This window comes from Podarcis raffonei, chromosome 9, assembly GCF_027172205.1.
Source record: "Podarcis raffonei isolate rPodRaf1 chromosome 9, rPodRaf1.pri, whole genome shotgun sequence".
Classification (NCBI taxonomy): domain Eukaryota; kingdom Metazoa; phylum Chordata; class Lepidosauria; order Squamata; family Lacertidae; genus Podarcis; species Podarcis raffonei.
The window spans coordinates 2456916-2470334 of NC_070610.1; the positions used below are offsets into that span (position 1 = coordinate 2456916).

Below are 13419 nucleotides of genomic sequence, written 5' to 3' on the forward strand. Positions count from 1 at the left end.
TGAGTACCACTTGCTCTGCATAGAAATGATTTGTGAATTAGTCACCTTTACACACCACAAAAAATAACCCATGTTGCACTCCTATGTCTGGTCAGCAGCATGCTTAAGGGGGGTTCAACAATCTGTGCCCACAGCCCAAACATCAAGCAGACCCATTAGCACCTGTGAGTCAGAGGAACATTAGGATTTACCTGGCCGGTCGGCAATGGTTGATCTAACATTTCAACATCAGGATGCTGAGGAAGATTATATAGTCTGCAGAGGTCGCATATCAATCGTTTCAATTGTTGGAGAAGCTACAAAACAAGTAAAATGGCTTGTGAATGGTTTGTTCTCATGTTTTATTTGAATGAAAGTTTGCCGTGCTGTGCCCTGAATCCTGTGCCCAACAAAGAGAATACCCACCTCTTAAACAAATAACTATAATAAACCCTATAATATACAAAGGCTATAAGTTGTTAAGTCTTAGATTTCCTGGTACTCAGATTAATAAAGCAACAGCCTCCATCTTGTATCTATCCAGCTATTCTGGGAGGGCACGCAGGACGGTCCTCTTGACCTGCCAGCACCACCTGGAGGAACTGCTCAATTGAAAGCACATACCCTGAGCATTGAAGTGTGCACATCAGAGACAAGGATTCGCTTGAACCCTTCTCCATGATGTATCAGAGTTCCATACGCACAGGAGACAGAGAGGAGATGTGTTAGCTATCTTCAAATATCTCAAGGACTGTCATAGGGAAGAGGGAGCATGCTTGTTTTCTCCTGCTTTGGAGGGTAGGACTCAAGGCAATGGCTTTGCCGACATCGTGATATATCAGCATATTTCAGTATTCAGCTGCTGATATATCATGATGTTGAAAACCAGACATCACCCAGCCCTAGTCTTAACTGCACCAGAACAGACAGACTCGCTTCAAAAACTAACAAACATCTAGTTTGTTTACAGAAATAAATTTATAGAAATCCGGTGTCTGACAGAATATTTGGTACCAGGAATAAATTTTCTCTGTGGCTTGTGCCATCCGGACCCACCTGTCCTGCAAGACCCTGGAAATGGAACACCTTGCTTACTCCAGGCCTTTGCTGCCCCGATCAGATGTCCTGCTCTGCAGAGCATTCTGCCTTGGCCTGGCAATTGCACTTCCTTCCAGCCCTATGAAAATTACCACTTTTACACACACACACTCAAAGCACCTATTCATCTGGGCCTTAAGTGCTTTTACTTTTACCACATACACACAAATCCTAGTTTTTATCAAGTGTTAAGGGCAAGAGGAGAGGATCCATTTGCTGGCAGCAGCCCAAAACAGACAGAATTTTGTCTCCCAATAAGCTACATGTAACCTGAGTTTTGCACCTATGGTAGCACAGATTAACAGCTGGGAATAACATGACCACCTGTGACCACCTATGGATCTCGGGCAATACATCAGTGTTTTGCTTCTTCTGCTCAGAGCCCATAGGATACTATTTTTAGCCTGCAAAATGCTGTTTCCCTTTAAATACCCCTCCATTCAAGGACAGGTTTAGGAATGGCACATTCAGCGTGGAAGTGTCAATGAAAGATCTATTAGACCGATTTGCAGATTTTTGTTTGGGCAAAATGTACAGCACTTACTGTGTAATTCTTTATGAATGTTAAAGCTGCAACCCTAAACATGCTTACTAGATAGTTCTATCCCACTGTATCCAGTATGATTTACTTTCAAGGTTTTTCAGACTTCTTTAGGATTAGCCCATTAAACAACAAGGCAGATTTAGTGGCATCCATAAGACCCCGTGTCAAGTTTGGCTTCGTCGTGCAGTGCCACTGTTTTCCCAAGCACCTGAAGCTCCTTTTTAAATAAGAGTGAGCAGGTTTCAACTCCTCATTTTTACTGTGGAGAAATAATGACCAGCTACTGTTAAATGCTTAAGCAACCAACAGAAGGCACTGGCTTCTGCAACCCAAACAGTCCCCCTCAGTGGATTTTAACTATAGCATAGGATTCTAGCAGGCAAATTAATTAAATTTGAGTACAGTTGTACCTTGGTTGTCGAACTCACTGAAACTTGGACGTTTTGGCTCCTGAACGCCGCAAACCCAGAAATGATTGTTCCGGTTTGCGAATGTCCTTTTCGAACCTGAACATTTGAAGGGGCTTCCATGGCTTCTGATTGGCGAAGCCGTGATTTGGTTTTCAAACGTTTTGGAAGTCAAATGGACTTCCAGAACGTATTCCATTCGACTTCCAAGGTACGACTGTATGCAGAGCATGGCAGACAGAGGAGGGAGAATTAAAGCTTCTGGATCTCTAGGTCAAGGCAGGGCCTCTACCAACACTTGCTTGGGAAGGTAACATGCTTGGCTTACAGAAGCAGAACTAGCTAAGGCCCCAGTTTGAGCTACAAACTCATGTCGTAGAAAGTTGGTCACATCCTTCCCTGCCCAGCAACCTTAGATAACCAGGAAATGTGGTGCTATTGTGGGATGCTATTAAGCAGCAGATGAAGCCACAGGCTAGGAAACAAGCATAGAATTGTTAGATGCAGAAAGCATAATGCACTCATGGGTAGGAATGAACAGTGTCGCTTGCTCCTATTTAGAACCAGCTACCTCCCAGGCAGCCTTGAAAGAGGCAGAACTAGTACAGGTCCAACAAGGCGAATCTGGGATAATAGTGCCAAAATGTTATAGTTATCTTTCTTGGAACTGTTTCTGAAAACACAACTTTCCAGATGAGCTTGCTGCTGCATCAGGACTCTTTCCAACTCATCTGAAGCTGCAAAGCCTAAGAGAATGAGTCTAGTCCAGACGCTTTGATTTTTGTAATCTATTCTTATTCAAAATATGCATGAAGAAACTTAAGCAGATGCCCCAACATCTCATTTTTAGAACAGCCTATCCCGCCTGCCTGGCAATGGACACATGAACTCTGATGTCACATCTACACATCAGCATTAGATGTCCTACGCAATACTGTATGCATTGGTCTATAACATGTTACACTTATCAATAGTCCACAGTTCAGATTTAAGATGCAGCATGAAGCAGTTACAGACTGGAAAATGTTTAACCAAAAGTGTTTAAACTCCAGGAGTGCAGAGTAAGAGCGAGAGTAACATTTGGTACTACTACGTTGCTGTGCATCTATAGACAATTCAGGATACTATGAAGCAGGATGTGTCTCAAATGTTTTCAGCTCAACTGGCTTCACAGGGCTGGCAAACCCTGAGAATGGTAAACATTGCTCATTACAAGAGACTCCAGGAAAACAGAATCTATGCTCATGAGCAGCTGGAGAGCCTTCTTGATGTGTTGGAACAAAATTAAATCATGAAGGAGTTTGCCAATAAATACTAAATATCATTTAATAGATTTTCCAGTTGTAACCTTATTTCTGGAATGCTATTATTGCTATACTTCTTTTTATTATAACTTGTGATCAACTCCAACACACTGCCAGCTCTGCTTAGACTCTTACACACACACTCTCTCTCTCTCTCTCTCTCTCTCTCTCTCTCTCTCATCCTCACCAACAGGCACATGTAAATGATATCAACTGGAACACTAATCCAAAGCATCAGAAGACAACCTGAACAGGACAACTGTCTCCTTCCTAAAAGCAGCCAAGTAAGGGAAGCAGCAGCAACACCTGTTTCTAGATGCTCTACCATCCTACTGCTGCTCCAGAATTCCCATGGTTAAGATTTTTGGGACTGTAGCATCAAATCATGGCTGCCAAGAAGGTGGCTTGGGCTTTGCATGTGTACACCACCCATCCAGAAGACGGCAGTCCCACAAGCCAAGAATTTAGGCTAGGAAGAAATATTATTTCCCAGTAGTGCAGATTATGAATTGCCCCTTGGTTAACACCCCCAATTTGATTTCAAGAATTGGTGGTAGAAATACATACGTTGGAAAGCCCAGTAGGACTTCAGCCCTCTGCTTTGGTCACGTGTAAAGGCAGGGTAGCTTTAAAACTAAATACAAGAAACCACTATGATTTCTTGAAGAAGCCTTTCCCAACCTGATGCTCTCCATGTTTTAGAGTGTAATTCATATTATCCCTAACCATTGGTCATGCTAGCTGGGGCCAATGAGAGCTGCAGTCCCACAACAACTGGAGGGAACTGGGTCAGAGAAAGCAGCATGAAAGAATCACAATCTGAAGCTCTTCTTCTCCTGCTTGCAAGTCATAATACAGCCAGCTATGATAAGAAAAGAGGGCAGCGCTAGTTTCAGTTTTGGCACTATGTGTTAAGAAGTACTGTCACAATATCTAGAAATTATTTTTGACAGGAAAGCATGAAAAATCCCACCTGCTTTCTCCCATACAAATGGACAATTTTGTTATTTATAACATGCCCCCCTCTCCACGCAAAGCACACTTGTTTTCTGGCTTCTGCTTTTTGCAATTGCTAAAACATTTGTGGTAGTTACCCTGCATGAGCCTTTGCTGTGAATAAATGGTTTCTGCAAACTGAAAGAGACACTATTCTAGATCAAATCTTTTTAGATGGCCAGCTGGTGAAGGAGTGCCACTTGTGAAACCACAAGCAATATTTTTGCTTAAAACAAAAAAGGCACCACCAAACAATGGCATGGCTGTGGGATTCTGACCTAATACCTAGTTCATAACCAAATGCCAGATTAAGCAAAGGAGGACAGGTGATCACTTACCAGAGTATTGCTCTTTTTAATATCATCTAAACGCTCCAATACTGAAGTCAAGTTGGGGTCATCTGAGTCCACGAACCATATTGGCGATGAAGAGGGATAAGACTCCTGCTTTAAATAAGTAAGTAAGTAAGTAAGTAAGTAAGTAAGTAAGTAAGTAAGTATTATGCCTGAACTACACATTCATATTTCAAAGCTTCTGGAGAACTGCACTTGTTAAAATATAAAGTATGTCCCATTATCAAGGTGAGAGAAAGAATGCTTTTTTAAAAACCAATAAAGCAGACCACTGCAGCTCCCCATCTCAACTCCAGACAGACACAGAAAGTCAATTATGTAGAGTGGGCAACTGTTTTCCAAAGCAGGGAGCACACTTGGCTATGAAGATTTAACTAATTGCCTGAAAAGAAAAAGCACCAACTTCTTCAACCGCCATCTCAACTTTTCCTTCTTTTTCTGAGGGTACAACCACTTTCTTCTAGGAAAGGGTCACTAAGACAGTTGTGCAAATTATGCTCACATGAGCCACTAGCCAAAGGGTGTGTGGAAAATTGCCTGCCTACATATCGTAGTAATTTGTCACCAAAATCAGAAGGTAAGTTTTCCTGCTAGTCAGCAGGAAGCAGTTTGCATCTGGCCAATTTGAGATGTGCAACCCCTCCATTGGCTTTTTGAGCATGCCAGTGAACACCAGGAGCCCCACTGTCCTAGCCAAAAATGGGTGCTCCATGCATCATTATCCCCCGCCAAAGAGATAAGAACTGTGAACACATTCCCCTTCCTAATTTTAGCCTCACAACAATTCTGTGAAGTAGGCTGGACTGAGGTAACCCAGTGAGCTTCAGAACAGAGTGAGGATTTCAACCTAGTTTGATATCGTTAACCACTGTACCACACAGGCCTTGCCTCCAGCTCAGTTTGCACATAAAGCTAAGTCAAACTATGATTTAGTGAGAATGAGCAAGAGTGAAAATTGTGCCTGCTTCACTCCTTGTCGTCTGGCTGGTACAATACTCAGAACTGTGTCAAAGTGAGCCCTCTACCGCTTCTTGCCTACTTCCCCAAGGTGAAGCCTTTTCCTTCCAGCAGGGGAGGGGAGGGTCTGTAAAAGAAAGCAGAGCAGCAGCAGCAGAGATAGGGAGTGAATCCCAGATCCAGCTTGAAGGGGGCTGACTCCAACTTGAAATGAGACTACGCATTCCATCTGGAGCTCCTCCTCCAAGGTCTCATCCCATCCCAAGAAGAGTGGTTATTTACAAGCCTATGCTCAGAAATGGCACTAATAAATGCATGAGGAATCCCAGAGCAGGGCAGGGCAGGGCTGGTGAAAGGTTTGGATGCTGGAAACAGATTAAAATCACTGGATAGCCATGAAGCTCCCCAAAGGGCCTTGGGCCAAACACTGTCCCCTCAGCCTAACAGGGTTTTTCTAAGGTAACACAGAATGTGGCTACTTTCACGGCAGCAAATTTCTTATAGGAATAATTAATATAACACTTATTTCCATTTCAGATGAAGCTTTCAGGCATAATTAGCTCCCTCTTGTTCTTTCCTCACCCTCCCCAATGCTAATTAATACTCTCCATACATAAACCTTCACTGGAGAAACAGAATTTGTTGGAGGAGAATCCATACTTGAGCCACTAATTACTCCACTAAGTAATTATATAAAAACTGAACAGGTTAAGCGTGGCTAAAAAGATATGGGACTAACCTATCTCGAAGGAACTCAAAAACAACCCTAATTCCAATCAGAAAAGTATGTCATCTCAGACATACACACACTCTTCTTAAATGAGATGTCAGGCCTAATGCTAAAAGAAAAGAATCAATGCAAACCTAAAATAAGATTTGTTTGCTTTTAAAAAACCCCAAAGCTGCTTGGCTTTGTACCACATTCAAGAGACAATCCAGGCTCACCCTCATTTATAGTGCAACTCTTGAGGCTTGTTTGCTAGTCTGTGGACACTGGGACCCCCAAAGTGAGAAGGCTCAGGAGAACACCAGACACAACGCCTGACTGACATGAATGTAATGAATACAGACTGGGAGCACAGGGGAGAAGGAAGAAAAGTTCAACATTTCCACTGTCCCAGCAACAAAAGGTTGCTCCCTTGAAATTGCACACAAACAGCACCTTCAGAGCTGCCACTTTTTGTCAGGGAGGGAGAATTAAACTCATCCACCCCACTCGCTCTGGCTCCAATGCTGCCTAGGCCCTACTCCCTGGCAGCTAAAGAATATGCATCAAACACATTCACACATCTTATGTCTAATTTGGCCCTTAGTAAATGTCTAACATACAGTATCTTAACGGCTAGAAGTGGAAGATCTACCAATAGCTGCTCACTTGGGACACAAAGCAATTGTCTCCAGAGAGATGTGGCAAGTGGAGCAGAGAATCCCAGGTCAGCAGGACTGTTTTCAGTGCTTGTAATCTGCAAAATCTTCAAAGGCAGCCTCTGTCTAACACTCTGGGGAGCAGCAGCAGACAAGCTAGATAGGTCTGCTACTGGGCAGCTTCTTGTGCACAGAAATGTTGATTTCTGGCCCTCAAAATTTTTATTTTAATTATGTATCCTCAAAAAATCCTATCTGAAAATGAATTATGACCAAGCACAAGAAGGTCTCTCCTTGCTTTGTTAGTGAAATTGCTTCCCCCACTCCCTTGCTACTATATGTATGATAAACATCTGTCAAGTTTGTCACAAACAGCAGATGGATGTGCTAAATCTGTTTCTGCGATACATTATATCAGATTGCAGATAGGGGACCCAAATGATCAAATGCTCCTCCATACAGTGGAATAAATAGATCAGAAAGAAGAGTTTTAGATGCTTTCCTATGTGCAGGGAAATATCTATACAGAGACTGTTCCTGTACAGCCCAGTCACAAATGAACTGTTGTTTATCAGAACTAACCCCCGTTGAAGACATGACAAAAGCTCATGTTTATTCTGCAAAACTAGCATATTCTAAAACAAACATCCCTAATGACCAACAGTTCTACACACCTTTAGATCAAAGAGTTCCTGGTTTCCCTTAATACTGGATTTCTACTACTTGAATGCTGACCCTCTAAAGGAAGCATGTAACGCTTAGCACAGGTCTTAGCAAAAGTCAAGACGGCCTGCCGTTTTCAAAAAGGGAACAGATTCATGCAGTTTTTGCCATAGGTTGCACCAAGTTCCACTGTTTATATTAGAAGCAGATGGGTCATGTTGCTTGGCACCAGTTTTTATTTTGCAAGATGCCTGCCATGATTCAGGATGCTTGCTATTTATTAAAACAAGTTGAAGGAAGCAGGAGCTATTTAGGGTGTCTGATAATTTAGAACTATGGTCAGTCTGGTCTGTGCTTGGATGGGAAATGACTGTGAACACTGTAAGTCTCCTTTAGCTTCCCTCCCTTGTGGAAGAGAGGCAGGATGAATGGATATTTATTATCAGCTAGCAATTGCCCACTCCTTCCTTTGGAGTGAGGCGGGGGAGAGAGCTCTGCATTTAATACCTGCATTTCTTCACTGTGCAGTTCTGTGGAGGCCCAGAGGCTTCTGCCAAAATAACAAGTTGATAATACTCCAGTCCACAGAGGAGGTTTAGAATGCAGAAAATATCTCCCCTTCCTACGAGTATAGCTAAATACAGGTATAGGTAAACATGCCAATATCTGTTTTGGGGTAGGTGCAGAAACAATCAAGCCAGCTTTTACAGATTGCTTTACACCTCTGAAGGGAAATTACTGCAACTCCGAGCTCTATAGTACTACTGATGCTGCCTACAAACTATCAAGCCTTTGGGTTCACACAAACTACCTCCAGGAGTCTCCTCTTATGAAGAAGATTAATTCCCCAACTTTTGGCTATGTGATCATGATGCAGGTCACCCTGGGACAGTAAACACTCAGATGGCCAGCTGCTGCCAGTAGTCCTAGGCCCCAAAATGCCTTACTGGCCATGAAAAAAAAGAACACAACATTAGAATTACACCCCATGGCATAAAATGAGTCTAACTGCCTATGACAAGCTGGCACAGCCATTTTCAATTATCCAGTGTGTCAACGCCTTCATCTGTTTATTGCGTAAGGACCACATACAAACACAATTCTGTGTAGCAGGGACAGTAGTTCCAGGCAGAACAGACAATTCCCTCTTGAAGCAGCATGAGCTAAAGTACATCTTGTTTGCTGTAAACAGTACGACACCTCTGTACCAAAGGCACGCTGACATTGCTAAGGAAGTCCCAAGAACAGCTTAAGTCAGCTTTTCCCAAAGTAGGGCAGGTGCCTGACATGGCACTCAAGTTCTAGTGCGCAGGCCCCTTGGCAGGGGAGCAGGGGAGGAGCAACAGGCACCTCAAGACTACTGCACTCCTTTCGCTCTTGAGACCCTCATGGGACTCACAGGGCTTCGTGCTGTTAAGTGTGGCTGCCAGACAGTGAAAGCTTTTTAGCATAATAAACCTGTTTATGGTGTCAGCACACTTACTTGGCCCTTGACTCAGAAATAAACCCAACTTTGGTTCAATGGGTTTAGAACCACAATCCAAGTCAAATAAATGGTTATGGCTGCTTAAATCAGGGAGCTGAACTTACATTTGTGGTAGTAAACAATAATGGCTACCTCATCAATATGTTTCAGATGTGTTTCTTGCACTGTTTTCTGGATCAGGTTGGCAGAACTGGCATGAGCCAGTGGACAAGTCTTGGAACGCAACCAGGGAGACTCAGGTTCAAATGCCCATCCAGTCACGAAGCTAACTAGATGACCTTGCACCAGCCACTAACCTACACTCCAAGGGTTCTTGCAAGGATAAAACGGGGGGAACCAACCTGAGTTTCTTGGAGTAAAGGCAGGATTTTAAATAATAATAATAATAATAATAAGCTGTATCACAGCATTGTTCCCTGCAGCCTTTTTTTAAGTGAAGTGCTGACTTGTCAGCTCTCTCATTCCTGGATCAACAGGAAAACAAGGGGGCGGGGAGCTACCACTACTCTCATCTCTGCCATTCCAGTTTTCACCAGCAATTAATATTTGTCCCCAAGTCCTCTGCCTATTATTTGACATCATACACTGTCCCACCCCAGTTCTACAATTATGTTTAGGGGCAAATCAGACACACATTGTGGTCCACTGGTAGACTACAATTAAAGGATTGTTCACAATATGGATTTGTGGGAGTAAATATTGGGATATGCCTCCATTAAAGATTAATATTGCAGTATATTAAAAGTTCACCTTTTGCTTTCTGTATAAGAAAGATGATAAGGCCAAAGATAACTCCTAGCAGGGAGCTAGAACATCTTCAGTTTGAGTACTTAAGAGAAGTGTAACTAGCAAATTCCCAAATATGGTGGAGATTTCCATTGCTCCCTTGGCTGGGGCTTGATGGAAGCTGAAGTCCAACACAGCTGGAGGGCACCAGGTTGGGGAAGGCTGGAATAAAGGATCTCAACCAGTTAAGATCCAATAGGGATTCCTCTCCTACACAAAGAGAAGCAGAGTTTCTGCATTCCTACAACAGCGATGGTTGATATTTAGTCTGCAGAGCAGCTTGACATGGCTAGAATTTCTATGTTTGTATAGAACAATCCTGAGTTTTTCCTATCTGAAAGAGCTCACTTTCATCACATGTCACATTAAAACAGCACTGAGCCAAGTTGAGCATTAGTTCTATAAAACTACAGTCCTAACACACTGCAAGCAAGCAGGGACCTTTTCAGTTTCTCCTACACAATGACAGCAAGCCATCAGCATCACCACAACTGCTCCTTCCCACCCTGGGCATATTAGGACAGGAGAAATGAATGGTTGTTGGCATGAACTTACTGTCTCCTCTTCTTCCACAAAATAAGCAAGACTCATCAAGGAAGCCCAGTGCCATACACAGCTATTTCAACCAATATGTAACCTGATCCTATCTGTGTTTAATCAGAAACAAGCTCCACCAATTTCACTGAGGCTTACTTTGAAGTGTGCATAGGACTGGTTGCTCAAAACCCTTTGCCAGTTTACCGGTGGAACTGAATTCCTAGAATGTTTACAGCTTTGCAGGAAGGTATGGCACCAACGTGCAAGCCTGCAAAAAGAGTTATGCCACTTCACAGCTGAGTGTCACAGGGCTGTTTTACCAGTAGGGGTGGCAAGCTGTTAGCCAACATTAATTTAAATTTATGTATAATAGCATTTATATACTGCCTTCATATAAACTATCAAGGCAGCGTACAACAATATGTACACAATAGGAACCATATGACATTTGCCTTGTGGGAGAAGAAAACTTCAAAAGGGGTGGGAACTACTATGGTGTGTGGCAATTCAGGATTCAGTAGGCTGCACTAGTGGCTCCCATCAACAGGTACCTACCACTCCTACAAGGGTTTATCAAATCCTGTAACTCTAGTGTTAGTTTTTGGCTGATAAATCTTTTGATGGTTTCAAACTTGTGTACCTCTGCTCTTACTCACCTTTGATGCTTAGTATATAGACGCGGGTGGCGCTGTGGGTAAAAGCCTCAGCGCCTAGGGCTTGCCGATCGAAAGGTCGGCGGTTCGAATCCCCGTGGCGGGGTGCGCTCCCGCTGCTCAGTCCCAGCGCCTGCCAACCTAGCAGTTTGAAAGCACCCCCGGGTGCAAGTAGATAAATAGGGACCGCTTACTGGCGGGAAGGTAAACGGCGTTTCCGTGTGCTGCGCTGGCTCGCCAGATGCAGCTTTGTCACGCTGGCCACGTGACCCGGAAGTGTCTCCGGACAGCGCTGGCCCCCGGCCTCTTGAGTGAGATGGGCGCACAACCCTAGAGTCTGTCAAGACTGGCCCGTACGGGCAGGGGTACCTTTACCTTTACCTTATATAGACCAAACAAACTGAAACTGAGAAAAGAGGGAGATTCAATGGGGTGGGGGGAAATCACATTTTAAATTTATGTCATATTACAATAGTAAATTTGCATGCTGTATCTAAATAACTTTTCCCCCAAGCGTGATCAGACAGGCTCCATTGCTTCAAATGGACCTTGAAAACTTATTTGTTTACTGTGGCCTTTTTGTAATTATTTTAATTGGACCTGCAATCTGTGATGCTGTTTTATTGTGGTTGCATTATAATTCTAAGGTTCTGCTGCGGCTGATTTTATTTTAATGTGTTTCATTGCCTGCATGCTCATTAGAATTTTTAATTTTAGTGCTCTGCTTTATGTTTTTATGTATGTGTGTGTATATATAGTTATACGACATAACAGTCTGAGTGATATATCTGTGTGCTTTCCTTATGAGAAAGTTGTCTTTTAAACAGGTGGGCTCTAAATCTATAAACATTAAGGAAAATGTTCCCAGCTCATAGCCCTTCATGGTCCTACATTGGGTTGCTACCCATTTCTTTCTAGTAGGGCTCCTACACCTTTAAATGCTGAATAGGAAGCAGAAATTCAACACATATAGTTTCTCAGAGGAGAGAGAGCCAGTAGCAGAGTGTGGGTTTAATGGCAGAGAAGTCCAGCCAGGGGGCAACTCCAGCCTTCTACCTTGCCCACCTCTCTTCAATTGGGTTTTTTCCTTAAGTGATCTGCTTTCTTCAGCAATCCTGGGACCGAGTTACGTCTGGGTTTTCGGTGTTCGAAAACCGAAACGTTCGACTTCCAAGATGTTCAAAAACCAAAACGTTCGACTTCCAAGATATTCGAAAACTGAGGTATCACTATGCTGCAGGAAGATAAATGGTGTTTCTATGTGCTCTGGCTTCCCTCACAGTGTCCCGTTGCACCAGAAGCAGTTTAGTCATGACCCGGAAAGTTGTCCGTGGACAAACACTGGCTCCCTCAGCCTGAAAGCAAGATGAGCGCCGCACCCCACAGTCACCTTTGACTGGACTTAATTGTCCAGGGATCCCTTACCTTTTACCTTTTTACTCCAAACAGAGAATTCCTGACTTGCTTTCAAGCTAGTACCTCCTCAGCTGGTGGAGAGGCAAGTTACTCCGCTCATGCCTTGTTTTAAAAGCAGGTCACACATTCAACAATATGGGCACACTCCTTGTTCTCTCTGGGCTTCCACCTCTCATGGGTGGAGAGAAATTACTTAATCTAACTTCCAACTAATCAGGGAGGAGCACTTTGCCCACATTCTGCTCTCTCTCTCTCACACACATATACCCGCCCTGCAACACTTTTGTTTCAATTTAAAGAAACAAAATCTTCTGGCTTCTTTTGTCAAAGTTGTCTGTTGCAAGCACTCCTATACTTAAAGAAGTTGAATGGCTGAAGAGGAGGGAAGTACATTTCCTTTCAGACTGCCCTTCCCAAAACTTCAGTAATGCAAATAATATTTCCAGAGAGAAAACAAAGGGAAAAACAAAGAGGGAAAGAGAGGCAATATGACTACTGCGAGCAAAGAAAGGTTCTAAAAAACAAAAACAAATTAACAATTTGAAGGAGAAAATGAAGTTCTGAGTAGTAAGTTTTTACACTATGAAGTTTCAGAATTTACACACAAAAAACCAAGTGTAGCCATGTGAGATCTGGATGGTAGTAATGTAGTTCCCTTCATATTTAAGAACCAGCCTCAACAGAGCCTCTCTTGTCGCCACCTGATCTTCTGGGAGTAGCCCCCATGTATGCTCCACCACAGGACTATTGATCCTAGGCGTGCACGCGCACCCACCCCATGCTTCAAAGACCCAGTTTGGAACACCTAGAACACACACACACAGAGGCTGGGAGCCTCAATGGCGCCCCTCTGGGACATAATACCTGGCTAGTCG

The 13419-nt window shown here is 43.3% G+C and overlaps 1 protein-coding gene across 4 annotated transcripts in view; it reads right to left on the reverse strand.

Annotated features, from left to right (window-relative positions):
• Positions 1-13419, reverse strand: part of UBE2Q2 (ubiquitin conjugating enzyme E2 Q2) — a 39410-nt gene that overhangs the window by 22479 nt on the left and 3512 nt on the right. For 2 of the 4 annotated variants that reach the window (XM_053402662.1, XM_053402664.1), the window contains exons 2-3: positions 4667-4774; positions 192-296 (exon numbers count right to left, since the gene is read on the reverse strand). In XM_053402662.1, the coding sequence (XP_053258637.1) occupies positions 192-296; positions 4667-4774 (213 nt within the window). The remainder of the gene's footprint in view (positions 1-191; positions 297-4666; positions 4775-13419) is intronic. The other 2 variants (XM_053402663.1, XM_053402665.1) reach the window with 1 other exon arrangement.